General features: G+C 36.9%; 1 protein-coding gene across 2 annotated transcripts in view; it reads left to right on the top strand.

The window, feature by feature from the left end:
• Positions 1-14,742, top strand: part of PTPRQ (protein tyrosine phosphatase receptor type Q) — a gene marked incomplete at its 5' end in the record, with an annotated part of 279,161 nt that overhangs the window by 186,361 nt on the left and 78,058 nt on the right. For both annotated transcript variants that reach the window (XM_080660148.1, XM_080660147.1), the window contains one exon: positions 4,559-4,882. In XM_080660148.1, the coding sequence (XP_080516274.1) occupies positions 4,559-4,882 (324 nt within the window). The remainder of the gene's footprint in view (positions 1-4,558; positions 4,883-14,742) is intronic.

Here is a 14,742-nt window from a genome sequence, read left to right as displayed (position 1 = left end):
GCAGCAAGGGGTCCTGGACTGCAAGAGGACGCAGGCCGGGCTGAGGGACATCCCCCCAGTGCACAAATTTTGTGCACTGGGCCTCTAGTTTTGAAATAAAGCCCTTCAAGATTTTGAGTTTCTCTTGGCTCTCTATATTTAAGCAAAGGCTAGATAAGTAGAGATTGGCCATTTTGTGGAGGGCCGTTGAATTGGTTTCCTATTGTATGTCACAAATTATCACAACATTGGAAACTTAAAACGACATGGATTTACTCACACACAGTTCTGTAGGTCAGGTCTCTGGGCATGCTGTGCCTGGATTTCCTACTCAGGGTCTCACAGCTGGAACCAAGGTGTAGTCCGCTGTGCTCTCAGGTGGCGCTCAGGCCCTCTTTTAAGCTCATGTGGCTGTGGGAGAATTCCGTTCCTTACAGCTGCCGGGCTGAGATCACCATTTCCTGCCTGGCTCTTAGCCAACGGCTGCTCAAAGTGACTAGAGATGTCCTTAGCTCTTTAGTAAGTGGTCCCCTCCTTCTACAAAGCCAGCAGTGGGGACATTTTTGTGCACGGAATATATTCTTTGCTTAATATATCTTACTTTCTCTTTCATAACTAGCCAAAGAAAGCTCTGTGCTTTTATAGGACTCATGTTATAAAATCAGGCCCACTGGATAATCTCTCCCTATTTTGAAGTAAACTTATTTGAATTCTTAATTACAACAGCAAGATTTCATCACATCAGTACCTATATCAGTGTTTGGTAGAAACAGTGAAAGAAGAAGCTATGTGTATAGCGGCCAATAATCGTAGGGGACTTCTGCCTACATAAAGGTCAGACATAAAAAGACAAGTTGACCAAGATCATCTCTAAACTTTCAAATTCTGATTCTCTGATCTTCCAATTCATTTGCCTGTTCTATGGATTCAACCACCAAAATAGATCTAAAACTTTACTTTCTCCCTGTTGCTGCCATATTGTTTCTTCTTTCCTGAACAAATCAAATGGTCTGTGAATTTGTTCATTTTCCTCTTGTGCAATTGCCAAACTGGACTTGATAAAATGGACTTCTGAACAGCTTATTCTGACAACTTGCTGGTTTTCCATTGCCTGACAAGCTATCTGCAAGTCCCACAGAAAAATATGTCCCCAGACCATTGTGCAGTCTTTCGATTTCTAATTTCCAATATGAATTATGAACTATGGTCTCACTTGGCTTAGATCGCATTACTCCCTAGAATCTCTACCTTTACAATCAATGAAATCCCATCTCACATGCTACCTTTTCTCTTAAAACTTATCCAGAATCCCCAAGCCAGTCATGTTTCTCTGCTTTGTGTTAAAATATCTTGAAAATGTGTCTTTTCTTCAAGTAGTTGAGTTCAAACTTAGTGGCTGAGGAATTTGACTGAATTATGGGAATTCTACTTTTTAGCCAATTCAAAATTTCTTCTATAAAGGTAATTTTTTCTTAAAAAAATAGCTTTTCTCTAATTGTTTTCCCACATAACTAAAGATAGAAGAGGGAGGGTGTTGTAAGTAATGCATCAGTGTTCTGTTTGCAATGCTCCTTTAAACATTGTTTGCTTAAATGCAGTGATATTTGATGATGAATATTAATATTTGAAAACAGAGTAATTAAATCTGGTCAATTTAATCCAATGGCTGTAAGTAATCTCCTACTTGTTTTCCATTGCTTTAGACTTTCTCGTCTTTTCCAGATTTAGGCAAATATACAAGCAATCTGTCTGTAGATAATTCAGTAAAAATTTAAGAGGAAATCTAAAATTTCAACCCAAGTCTAGACCTCTCTTCAGAACACCAGACTCATGCAACTTATACTATTTCAAATCTCTTTCTGGATATCTAATAGGCCTGTCAAAGTAAACATACTCAAAATCAATTCTCAAGCTTTCTTCCCAAAGCTTACTCCTTCCACAGTTATCCCCTTCTTGGTCAATAGCGATTTCATATTTCTTTTGCTCAGTCCAAAGACCTTAGCATTTCCCTCTACTCCTCTCTTTCTCTTACACACCACATGTCACACATCAGCAAATCCTATTAGCGCTCCTTTAAATTATATTTAGAATTCAATACTTCCTGTCATTTTTGCCACGACATTACTGGTCTAGGCCTGTGGTCGGCAAACTGCGGCTCGCGAGCCCCATGCGGTTCTTTGGCCCCTTAAGTGTGGCTCTTCCACAAAATACCACAGCCTGGGTGAGTCTATTTTGAAGAAGTGACGTTACAAGAAGTTTAAGTTTAAAAAATTTGTCTCTCAAAAGAAATTGCAATCGTTGTACTGTTGATATTTGGCTCTGTTGACTAATGAGTTTGCCAACCACTGGCTAGGCCATCATGATCTCCTATGTTGACTTTACAATAGCCTCCTAATTATTCTCCCTCTTTTCACCCTTGTATCCCTTAGTCTATTCACAACACAGCAGCTCGGGTGATTCCATGAAAACATATGTTAGAGCCTGTCACTTTTCTATTCAGATTAAAGTAATAATGATTTACAACATTGTACATAATCTGGCTTTCAGTGTTTTTTTTTCTTAGACTTTGACTCCTAGTAGACACACTGTCCTCTATGTTATTCTTCAAATATCCAAGCATAGTTACAACTTCGGGTCCTTAATAATGTATTTTCTTCTGCTGGGATGATCTTTCCCCAAATTTTCACGTTTACTTTCCCCACCTTTATCAGGAGCATCATGTTTTCTAATCAGTGAGGCCTTCTCTAACAACTCAATTAAATTTCAATATCCCTGTAATTCTTTGTTCTTTTTTGCTTCCTTATTTTCCTCCACAACACAAATCGTCACCCAAAGTACTATATCTAATACTTATTTATCCTTTTATTGTATACTAGAGGCCTGGTGCATGAAATTTGAGCACGGGTAGGATCCCTAGGCCTTGCTAGCAGTCAGGGCCCATTAGGCCTTCCTTCCCCAGCTGCTGGCTGCCGGCTGCTGGCTGGGACCTTCTTTCGTTCTGCACCGCCCCCTGGTGGTCAGCACACATCATAGCGAGCAATCAAACTCACAGTCTCCTGGTCCAACTCACGAGGGAACACTTTTACTAGAGGCCCAGTGAGCGATTGAATGTGCGTGAGGAGGCGCCCCGCCTCCTGCCATGTGAGGAGGCGCCCTGTGGGCCACCGTGCGAGTCAGGCCAAACCACTGCCACAGGGCGGCTGGGACCCGTGCCTGACTTCTGCCCCAGGCTCCCCCTACCCCCCTGCCTGTGTCCACTCTGGGGCTGCCCAAGCCAGCACGCTGGCTCGGCCAGCCCCAGGCCCCCCGGCCCCTCTGCCTGTGTCTGCACTGGGCCACTGGAGCTGCTGCACCGCCTCGGGCAGGCCTTCATCTCTGTCTTTGTCTCTGCTCCTGGCCTCACATGCGCACACAACCTCCTCCTGTCTGGTCGTGACCCGTTACAGAGTCCTGGTCTAATTTGCATATTTCCTCTTTATATAGATAGATAGACAGATAAACTTCCTTAATGTAAATTACACAAGGGTAGGGACTTTAGTTTATTTTCTTCATTGTATTCCCTGAACCTACAATATCACTTGGAACAAATTGGGTGCTCATTTGTATTTATTAAATGTTGAATTCATATGATATGTTTAGGAATGAGTGAGTTTTCTATTTATTTATTAATTGTCTTATTTTTAAGTTTGTATATAGTTTTTATGAATTATGCCATTTCCATACAAGTCATTGTTATCATTCATTCTATGTCAGCCTTCTGAGCAAAAGTCCTGGCATATAGGCATGGTTGAAGGAAGTACCCATACCACTTAGTATATTGTTCTTTCATATTTCTAACCATAATATGCTTATATTTCTTATCCAATAAATGGCTATTTAAAAAAAAAGGCATAAACCTTATGTATCTTTAATCCCTAAACAGGCTCTGAGCCTGGCACATGGTATATATATAGCAAACCAATAGTAAGTATGAAATCCAATAAGTGAGTTCAAGTAGGAGCATGTATTATAGGTGATACACAGATGTCTTAGTCTGAGTATTAATATCAGTGTGCTGGATGACATTCTAGAAAGAATTTTGTTAATTCTAAATTGTGCAAGATAAAATAACTAATTATTAATCCATTTAATAATTGTGTTTATTTTAAATTATTTTATTATCAATATTTACTATGTATAAGATGTCCTTGTGTCTGTCTAGACATTTAAATATAGAATGTCTTTCTTAGGAACTGAACATTAAAAACTCAGACCATACCTAGGGAAGGACATAGGACTATATGAGCATGCAAGTTTTTTTTGTACCAGTGCTTGTATATATGAAGCAAAAGCTTATATTGTAAATGAATTAGGGAGCAAAACTAGATATAAAAATAATCACAATTATTTTGTCTTCTACCTCTTTGAACCTGTGGTCTCTGAAGCATCAACTTAATATTAATCTAAGAGCAATTGTAATAAGACACCTTATTATGCCACTAGTTACATTATAAGTAGTATTTTTAAATCCCATCTTTTACTTCTGTTTACAAAATGTTTGGTCATTCCAATGGTTTTGTATTTTTTCTCTTTAACTTAGTTCCCAGTGTTCCCACAAATGTTGCTTTTTCTGATGTTCAGTCAACTAGTGCAACATTGACATGGATGAGACCTGACACTATCTTCGGTTACTTCCAAAATTACAAGATCACCGCTCAACTTCGGGCTCAAAATTGCAGAGAATGGGATTCTGAAGAATGTATCGAACACCAAAAAATTCAATACCTCGATGAAGTTGACCTAACCGAAGAGACAGTATATGGCTTAAAGAAATTTAGATGGTACAGATTCCAAGTGGCTGCCAGCACCAACGCTGGCTATGGCAATGCTTCAAGTTGGATATCTGCACAAACCCTGCCTGGCCGTGAGTTTACATATACATCTATTTTTTCATTCAAGAAAAAGTTCTTTAATTGATTTTCCATAGGAAGTTCTCAAAGTGTAGGTAAAGATTGCTCTTACAACCTAAATTTTATATTTTAAAACTTACTTGCTGTGACAACATCATTAACGTTAAGTAAATGATGGTTTTCATGCTAACTATATGTGCATGTGTGTGTGTGTGTGTGTGTGTGTGTGTGTGTGTGTACAGAATAATCTACAGACGTGAATACCCACGTCCTGCGTGGTTCAGGGTTTGGGCTCTGGAAGAGGGTCTGCATGCAAATGAAAGAGGCAAGACAAGAAATAATTTGGAAATATTGGGGGACCAGGTGGGAGCCCAACTCAAGAGGAAGGACTCCACTTGGGCTCCGGCCTTGCCATCCTTTTATGCAATTTGAGATACACCTATAGCCCTTAGGCAGGCAGTTTCCAGTAACAGGCAGACTATTTTATCAGTAAGGATTTATATGACTGTCTGGTAGGGAAGTTGCTTCAGCTACCATTGTCTGGACTAAACAGTGGTTGTACAGCCCTGACCTTTGCCAGAGCTCAAGGGTCACCAGCATTCCGGGATCCTTGTCCACACCTCTCTGCTAGTGAAGACAATAGACAGTTTCCCACATACATAAAGGTATAATTTCTTTTGTCAGTGCCTGTTTTCAAACTGATGACCATTCTTGTCCAGGCACTGCTGACAATGTGAAGCAATGGAATCACAAACATCAATAATAATTTCATTTGGTATTTTTGTGTCCTCAATTTGTCAACTGTTGCTGGTTTTATACAGTAAACTTTATCTTTTATGTATCCTCATAAAAAAATCTAGTGGCACTTTAGGACAAATTTTCTTTGAACAAAGCTTAGTCAGGCTTCACCCATTATTTCAAATCAGTTAAACCTGAAAAGGAGTGAAAATTAAGTGAGTTATCAACTGTTAAGGTGTGGATTCATTTTTGTTAACAACATATATATATATATATATATATATATATATATATATATATATACAGGAATAAGAGTATATATATATATATATGCATATGCTCTATATCATTATATATCACACACACTGATTTCTGTTGTAGTTTATATGTGTGTTGATTTCTACTTAATTAAATAGTGTAAAAATCACTGAACATAAAAATTACTGAGTTAGTACACAAACTAACTCAAGTAATAACACATTTACTTTTAACTTAATTGAATACCAATGGGAAATTTATTTCTGTCATTGGGGTTTTCTCAGGCTTTCAGAGTTGTGTTATAGAGTTTTATATTACAACAAAGCATTGCTGCTTTTTCTTGAATGTCATTAGACTATAGTAATTGATATCAAGAACCCTTTGTCCATGCTTACATTTTCCCTTCATATCTGGAGGATATGAAACCAGGCTTTACAACCTTTTCAATGACTGTAGTCTCCCTCTCCCTCTCTCTCTCCCTCTCCCTCTCCCTCTCCCTTTTCCTCTCCCTCTCCCTCTCCCTCCCTCTCTCCCTCCTAGACAGATCTGTCTTCTAAAAGCTTTTTAGTGTATACTTTTCACTTGAACAAAGTTCTGACATAATGAAGTACCCAGAGTCTGACTCCCAACTTGAGATGGGGAAAAGGGAAAAATACAGAGAAGAAACACAAAATAATCTCTCAAAATTGTTCTGCCATCTACACATATTTCAGGACTTCTGCATTCAAGTAAACACTCTTTAAATGTTTTTCCAGAAAAATCACTAAGGGTGGGTAAAGATTGTTCTTGCAACTTTAGTTTAATATTTAAAAAAAAAAAAAAACTTAACTTGTTACCCTCTTTGTTTAGATATTAACCATAATTAAGTAAATGTTTCTATTACTTATCAAGAACACTATACATACTAATAAAAGTGTAAGATGCAAATTAACTGTACTTTTGCGATGCTCACCAGCCAATCAGGAGTGAGTATGCAAATTAACCCAACAAAGATGGCGGGTTAATTTGCATATGCAGGTGCTGAGCGGCCAGGGGTGGGGCGGGACACAGGTGTTCCGCATCACCCCAGCCGCTCTGAGCATCTGGGCAGCATGGGAAGGCGGAAAGGTGGCTCTGGGCCAGAGCAAAAAGGCAACTCTGGCTGGAGTTAAGGTAGTGCCAGCAGCCAGGGGAAGGAAGGCCCATTCTTGCACGAATCTTCATGCATCGGGCCTCTAGTCCACATATAATTATGGTGGCTACCATACAAAACAAATAAATTGTAAATCAAGTTCTGCTCTGAGAGATGACTACACTGTCTTTGAAATGCCTTTCCTGCTCCAAGGCCTCCAGAGCAAATTTTAGGTTGCCAATCACTCATCCCAACACCATCTCACACAAACCCTCCAAGATATGGGGGCCTTATGTTACCATCCTTCTATATTAAACAAGACTTTTACTAGGTGATTATCTTTAAATCCAAATCATTTTTTTTTTTAAAGAGTACCTATTGCCCTGACTGGTTTGGCTCATTGGTAGAGCGTCGGCCTGTGGACTGAAGGGTCCCAGGTTCGATTCCAGGCAAGGGCATGTACCTTGGTTGCGGGCACATCCCCAGTAGGGGGCGTGCGGGAGGCAACTGATCGATGTTTCTCTCTCATCGATGTTTCTAACTCTCTATCCCTTTCCCTTCCTCTCTATAAAAAATCAATAAAATATATTTAAAAAATAAATAAATAAAAATAAAAAAATAAAAAGAGTACCTATTAGTAGAGTAACACACACAGATTTTCAGTGATAAATGGATGCTGTTATAGTCCTTTATTGACAGTGAAATAAGCTTTGATCTAGAGGCTTTATTTTCTAGGGCACTAAGTGCATCTTTTGTTTCTATTCCCCAAAGTACCTGGCATAATGTTTGTATAGTAAGTGTCCAATAAATGTTTGTTAATGCAGTTCAACATTTGAGATAGAATCTAGACAAGTCAGCCTTCAACACGATTGTCCAAGCTCTCCTCTTTGTAGCACTTTGACTTTTGGTTTCTGTGAAATCTACCCTTCTGATTTATTTCCTACCTCTCTGGTAGCTCTTTCTAAGCCTCCTTTGCTCATCCTCTTTTTCTTTGATTCTAAGTTTTGAAGTGCCAAGAGATCTATTCTTGGCTCCTTGCTTTTTGCCTTTATTCCATTGTGATTAAGAGAAAATGAAAAGATTTATATACAGGGTGGCGAAGAGTAGGTTTACAGTTGTTCCTATGGAAAATAATACAATAATTAATAAACAATAATACAAGGAAAAACTATTTGCATACTCATGACTGTAAACCTACTTTTGCCCCACCCTGTATTTCAGAATTTGTAATAATACATATAATTTTTCTTAATGTTTTCAAACTTATAAGCTTTTCATCTGAATAGTCATATGTGGGTGGGAATAGTATGTTATCTTAATTGTATAAGTCAGGAAAATTAGTTGGTTAAATTTTTAGTTTTAAGAATTGAGGGGACATTTTTCTAATGATAATATTTGAATTTCATAATAGTGCACTAAAAAAAGTTGTATTTATTATATTAAGCCAAGTAGAGATCATCTAAGATTACATTTGATATAAAAGACAAAAAGACACTACATATATTATTGCAAGATAATATATATCTATATATGGTAAAGTAACATATAGTATAAGAATAAAAAAAATTAGAACAGTCAAGCAACAAAGATCTTGAAAGCAGTGATGTTTTTAAAATTAAATGTAAGGAATGCTTAGATGTTGATTGCAGACCAAACAAGGAAAGTATAGCCATTTGCAAACATTAGAAATAATCTGGATGAAGATAATTAGTAAGTTTTGTATTACCTATCTTTGTTTTTTAAAAAATTGTTATTTCATAATATATCAGAGGCCCAGTGCATGAAATTCTTGCACTCGGGGGTGGGGGGGAGGTCCCTCAGCCTGGCCTGCACCCTCTCACAGTCCAGGAGCCCACAGGGTATGTCCAACTGACGGCTTAGGCCCGGGCCTAAGCCATCATTTCGACATCCTTAGCACTGCCGTGGAAGTGGGAGAGGCTCCTGCCACCGCTGCTGCGCGCGCCAGCTGTGAACCTGGCTTCTGGCTGAGTGGCGCTCCCCCTGTGGGAGTGCACTGACCACCAGGGGGCAGCTCCTGCATTGAGCGTCTGCCCCCTGGTGGTGAGTGCATGTCATAGAGACTGGTCATTCGCCATTTGGTTGATTTGCATATTAGCCTTTTATTATAATAGGACAAGAAGATAAAATTATGAAAGTGAACAACTTATCTGAATAATAGAAAAGGCAAAACAACAATATAAGTTGGTATAAAATTACTCTTTCTGATATGTGCATTTTATTCTAATAGCATCAAATTGTGCCCAGGCTCTTAGCAACATAGAACCTCTTGTCAAAACCTGGAACTTCTGGATAAGGAGAGAGCAACTGATGGATAGTTTGTACTCACATTATTCACTTTGAACAACTCAAATACAGGACAACCTAGTTTTAGATATTATTTTAAAATGTTCTGAAATGGCTTGTAAAATTAGTAAATATGTTCTGAGCTAGTAAAGAAGAAAACTCAAATTAAAGATCCAGGGAGCAGAGTTGGATTGAAAGCTGAGGGTTAAATTGGATTACTTCCTGAATCTGAATCTACCACTGTACACTAGAGTGAATAAAGAAAATTGTATTCAGCCAACACAAGCTAACATTTCTTTCTCCCACATACTCTGATCTAGATCATTGAAGCCAAATTGCTATTCTCCTTAAGTCATCTGTGTAATAGCCATAACTCTCTACTTCATGCTGTGTGCATATAGACACAAACAAGCACAGAAATTACAAATGGCAGAAATATTTAACTTGTAACATTAAAATCTTGCAGATCATTTTACTAATCTATTATTTTTTTATTACCCCTATACTCAAAAGCAATTTGAGTTGAGTAGAGGGAGGAATATAGACTGGAAAACTGCTAAGTATCCCTGTGGTGCACAATAGGTACTTCAAATGTTGAGGAAATGTATAACTTTAAAAGAGTATGGGTGTGAAATTAGAATGGAATGAATTGAGACTCTTCATAATGTGCATCTCCTATGGACCACCAGGACTGGAAGACAGCAAGAAAGAAAAATTCCTGGGGTAGCACTTAGGTTGTGAAAACCACAGGATACCGTACTCATGAGGAATTTTAACTACCCAAACATCTGTTAGGTTAAAAAAATTCAACAAAACATGCCTCATCAAAGAAGTTTCCAAGGAATGCAACTTTATGATCTAAAAAGAAGAAAAACCAAATAGAGGGCAAAGTATGGCATAGCATTTTTTTAAAATAAGCAATTGTTAATGAGTTATTCAATTAATGTGATGAATGCTCTCATAATAGAAGTAGATATTATCCTCTCTGTAAAGAAGCAATTATATGATGGTTAGCCATAAATAAATAAGAAGACATAGTCTAAGACATAAAGAAGCCTATTTGATTTACCAGTAGTTCATTTTTATAATAGACTTTATCCTGCTGCTACTAGAGGAAATGAATTTAATTTATTCTACACATGAGGAAATTAGTTAGGTGCTGTGGAAAGTATTCTCAGTTAATTTTCTGAGACTCCCAAATGTGTAATTCAAGACAACATGTCCTGGCTGGTAGCCCAGTTAGTTAGAGCATCATCGTGATCCGCCAAGGTTGAGGGTTGGATCTTCCCCAGGCAGGGTACCTACAAGAATCAACCAATGAATGCATAAATAAGTGGAATGGCAAATTGATGTTTCTCTCTCTCTCTCTCTCTCTCTCTCTTTCTCTCTCTCTTTCTAAAGTCAACTTTTAAAAAAAGACAATATCTTTCTCTTCTAGACTTGTACATTAAAGTTACTAGTACGATTACTTAGGTTTCCACAGAAATCTCAGACCCCATGTTATCGTTGCCCCTCCCCCACTATAAACCTTTTCCTGTCTCAGTGCATTGTACCATTATTCATCTAACTGTTGAAATGAGCAATCTATGAATAATTTTTAATTCTTTCTAGCAATCCTCACCCCCAAGTCCATATCTGAGTCCTATTGAATTTACTTACTAAATACTTACCAAGTTTATTTTTTTTCTGTTAAGGGTCTCTAAATCCAGACCTTTAAAATGCATACCCTAGATTATTACAAAAGATATCTAAATAGTCTTTCTGTTCCCATTTTATCTATTTCCATCTGAACTCAGCTTTTGAATACACCTACATGACATGTTATTCCTCTGCTTAAAAGCTTTGATAGTTTTATACTTTCTTGTTGTATAAAAATCATACTTTTTAGTATGCTGCACAATGGCCTCCTTTATAGTCTTGCTTTATATTCCCTATATATGCCTTGTTTTTTCTTCTTTATGCTTCAGAATCATTTATTTTTTTTCTTACTGTCCTTCTTTTGGAGAGCAGCCTTTTCTATAAATTCCTCTCTCCATTCCATCTCCCAAAACTTGCTTCTGAAATACCGATCATGTAGTGTCATAATTGTTTATTGCATGGTTATTGCAAAAATTAAAAATTTCTATATTTGACATGTTCAGCTTCCTTTATTTCACAAAATCAGTATATAATATATATGTAAATATTTTTTCTTTTCCCTTTTAATTAATATAAGAAGTATGAATTACTGCATATGGAAATGAAATAATCATGTAGTAAATAGATAAATATTTTAAGCAATATGTGAAAATGATAAATGCCTCCTTTAAATAGATTGCAGTATTCATTGTATTATTTAAATGATTAACTGAGATGATAAACTCTTAATGAATTGGTATAGCAAGCTACATCATAATAGGTTGATAGTCTATGAAGAAAACAAAGAAGAACGATGTCTAAATTTGGGCTGCTAAGTATGATTACAAAGAGAAGCTATTTGGATAAAATCATAATTTATAGGACATAATACTAAGCACATAAAATTAAACTTTTAATAAATCATTCAACTATACATTTAATTCAAAAGAGCTATTGCCGGGTTATTAAATGAGTTTTTCAGAATTTAAATAAAAACATTTGAAAGGCCATTACATAGCACATAGAATGTGTTTTTCAGTGAAATCACTAAAAATCAAAGGAAATTATAAGGATTATCACTATATTATATTTTAAAATCAATATTATAGAAAACCTGGTTAACCTAACCAAAAAGAAATGAAAAAAAGAAAAAAAAATTCTCCCTTTATAGCTAGCTGCATTTTATCATTTTTAAAAAAGGAATTCTTTCACTTTCTCATCTCAAACTTCAAATCTCAGGTAGAATTGAATTTATTTTTAGTCTTCTGAGAATCTTCTTTCTCTTGATTTAGAGAGAAGTGTGAAATAGGCTTAAACCTTTGTTCTTTTGGTCATTGACCTCAGTTCACGTCTGCCTCAGTACCAGGCCTTGGGTCTACAAAAACTCAGCTTCATTTTTCTCCTACATTTACTAAGGAAGTGGGGAGAATTCTGAGTTGACTATGCAAAACTCCCAATTCTGTAAATTCTATAGGATTACTATACCTGGTGGTTTAGGTTATTTTCTGATTGGACCCAATAACTGAATTGAGAGACCTTGGCTGGATGGATAAAAACAATAACAATAGCTATGCTTATTAATAGATGCTGGTACTATTTATTCTAAGAATTTTACACACTTTGATTCATTCATGAACCTCATTCATCTCTAGGGAAGAGCCTGAGATCTTAGAATGTGACTAGTACTTGGGCAAAGCCTCATAGTGGTATGAAAGTAATAAGAGGTGGAGGGGTGCTAAGTAAGACTACAAAGAGGAGATATTCAAGTGAAATCATAATGCAAAGGAAATAATAGTAAGCATATAAAATTAAACTATCTAATAAAGCATTTGACTCTATATTTAATGTCAATAAAGCTTTTGTAAGGTTGTTAAGCAAGTTTTCTAGAATATCAATAAAATATTTTGAAATCCAATTTGTATAAGCAAATGGAATATCTTTTTCAGCAAAAGCACTAAAAACTAATCAGTAAAGGAAATTTTAAGGATTATCACTATGTGATATTATTAGCTTTGGCAACTGGGACTAAGAAAGACCTGGAGATATTATATAAGTTCTAGTAAGTAACACAAACATCTCCATTCCTAAACAAATTGGATGGGATTTTTCCTAACACACATAATCCCAATCTACACTTTTGGTTTCTTTTCTCTTTTTTATTTTACCATTAATTCATTGTACCTGCATACAATGAATGGGTGGACAAAATAACAACATTTACCCTGGCCCTAACACTCCATATATGATAACCTTATCTGAATTATTTCAGGTTGTTCCTTCACAGAGCTTCCAGGTGGAGCTAATAATGTTTTCCTATGTTCTTATGAAGCATGTTGATCTGTTATCACTCTAGGAACTTTGTGAATGGGAGGGAGTGATGGAAGGAAGAAAACTCTTTTAGTTTATCCAGAATTAAAATAAATGAAAGGTGGGAAGAGACTAATCTGTGGCATGTCTGTTGGCTGGATACATGTTCCCATGTTTATCACCAGCTGCCAAGCCCTCCACCACTACTTCCCTAGCCTTCAGAGAGCAGTCATTTAATCTCCTTTTCCAGCCTTTTTATAAGAGTTGTAATCACCGGTCAACTGATCTGAAGAGCAACACCACTACTTTTTCAAATGGCATGTTGATATTGTAGAGCAATGGTTCTTATACCAAAGGCATTAGCATCATCAGGGAGGCTTGTTAAAACTCAGTGCTGGAGCCTCCCCAGGGCTTCTGATTCAGTAGGTCTGGGGTACGGCCTCAGAGTTTGCTTTTCTAATAACTTCCTAGGTGTTGCTGCGGGACTGGAGGTCACATTTTGATAACCACTGCTGTAGAATGTTGTTTTGTAAACTTGATGCAATTCCAAAAATGATGTTATCGGATTCTAAAAATAATGGCACTCACAATTAGAAAATGTTCAGTCTTACCTGGCATACCTAGTATTGGAAGTGGCAGAGTTTTGTTTGTTTTATTTGGTGCTGTTGTTTTTTTCACCTTAAGCCAGTCTGAAATGAGTTGGAAAACTACTAATTAAGCATCAAAGAAGAAAGTCATACAATGAAGTCTAATGTTGGGATGTTTACAAATGATCCTCGGGACTTATCAAATAGACTAATGGACAGATTTTTAGGCTTGTAATATTTGCTCCTTGTGATACCATCTTGCTATTGGGAAATGTAACTATAAAACTAAATTAAAGTCTTGTAAAGCAGTAGGAGATATTTGATACAACAACAGTAGTCTCCTATACGGGGCAGTGAAATCACTGGGCTCTAGGGAAACATCTAACACCAGGGAAGGTCAGTCGACTAAAACAGTGTTTAATCAGTGAGATATGTCCCGAGATGCTCTGGGCCTGCATAAATATGGTCAATCTAATCGCTGAACTTCTTCAGGGCCCTTGATGCCCTGAATTATATAAGACACAAGAAATTCATCCAAACTACCCAGCCTCATCTTTAGTCCTGAGAGACTTCTAAAACTCAAAACAAATTCTTCCAGGTGAATCAAAGCCAACTCACAATTTTACAGGTCACTAACATTTGTGTAGTTGAGAAACAACTGAATCCATGTAGTGGTGACCAGAGCTGGGAATCTGGTGGTCCAGTGTACCAAATTCTGGAACTAAAATACCCTGAACGGTAGGCCCTTTAAATAAGCTTTAAACTGAACTTGAACAAATGTGCAGACAATTTAAATCATTTGTGCACAGAGCTCAAGATTTTCTGTCCTTCAAGTGGCTGTCAAATCATTTATTTATTTGTATTTATTCTTGTAGGAAAGTCAATCTAGCATGGTGCACTAAAAACCATAGAGTATTTTCTACATTTTTCATCATTAAATTAAATTTACAGG

The sequence above is a fragment of the Plecotus auritus genome, assembly GCF_963455305.1.
Source record: "Plecotus auritus genome assembly, chromosome: 3".
Classification (NCBI taxonomy): Eukaryota; Metazoa; Chordata; class Mammalia; order Chiroptera; family Vespertilionidae; genus Plecotus; species Plecotus auritus.
The sequence above is the reverse complement of the archived record's forward strand: the minus strand, read 5'-3'. Positions and strand labels throughout refer to the sequence as shown.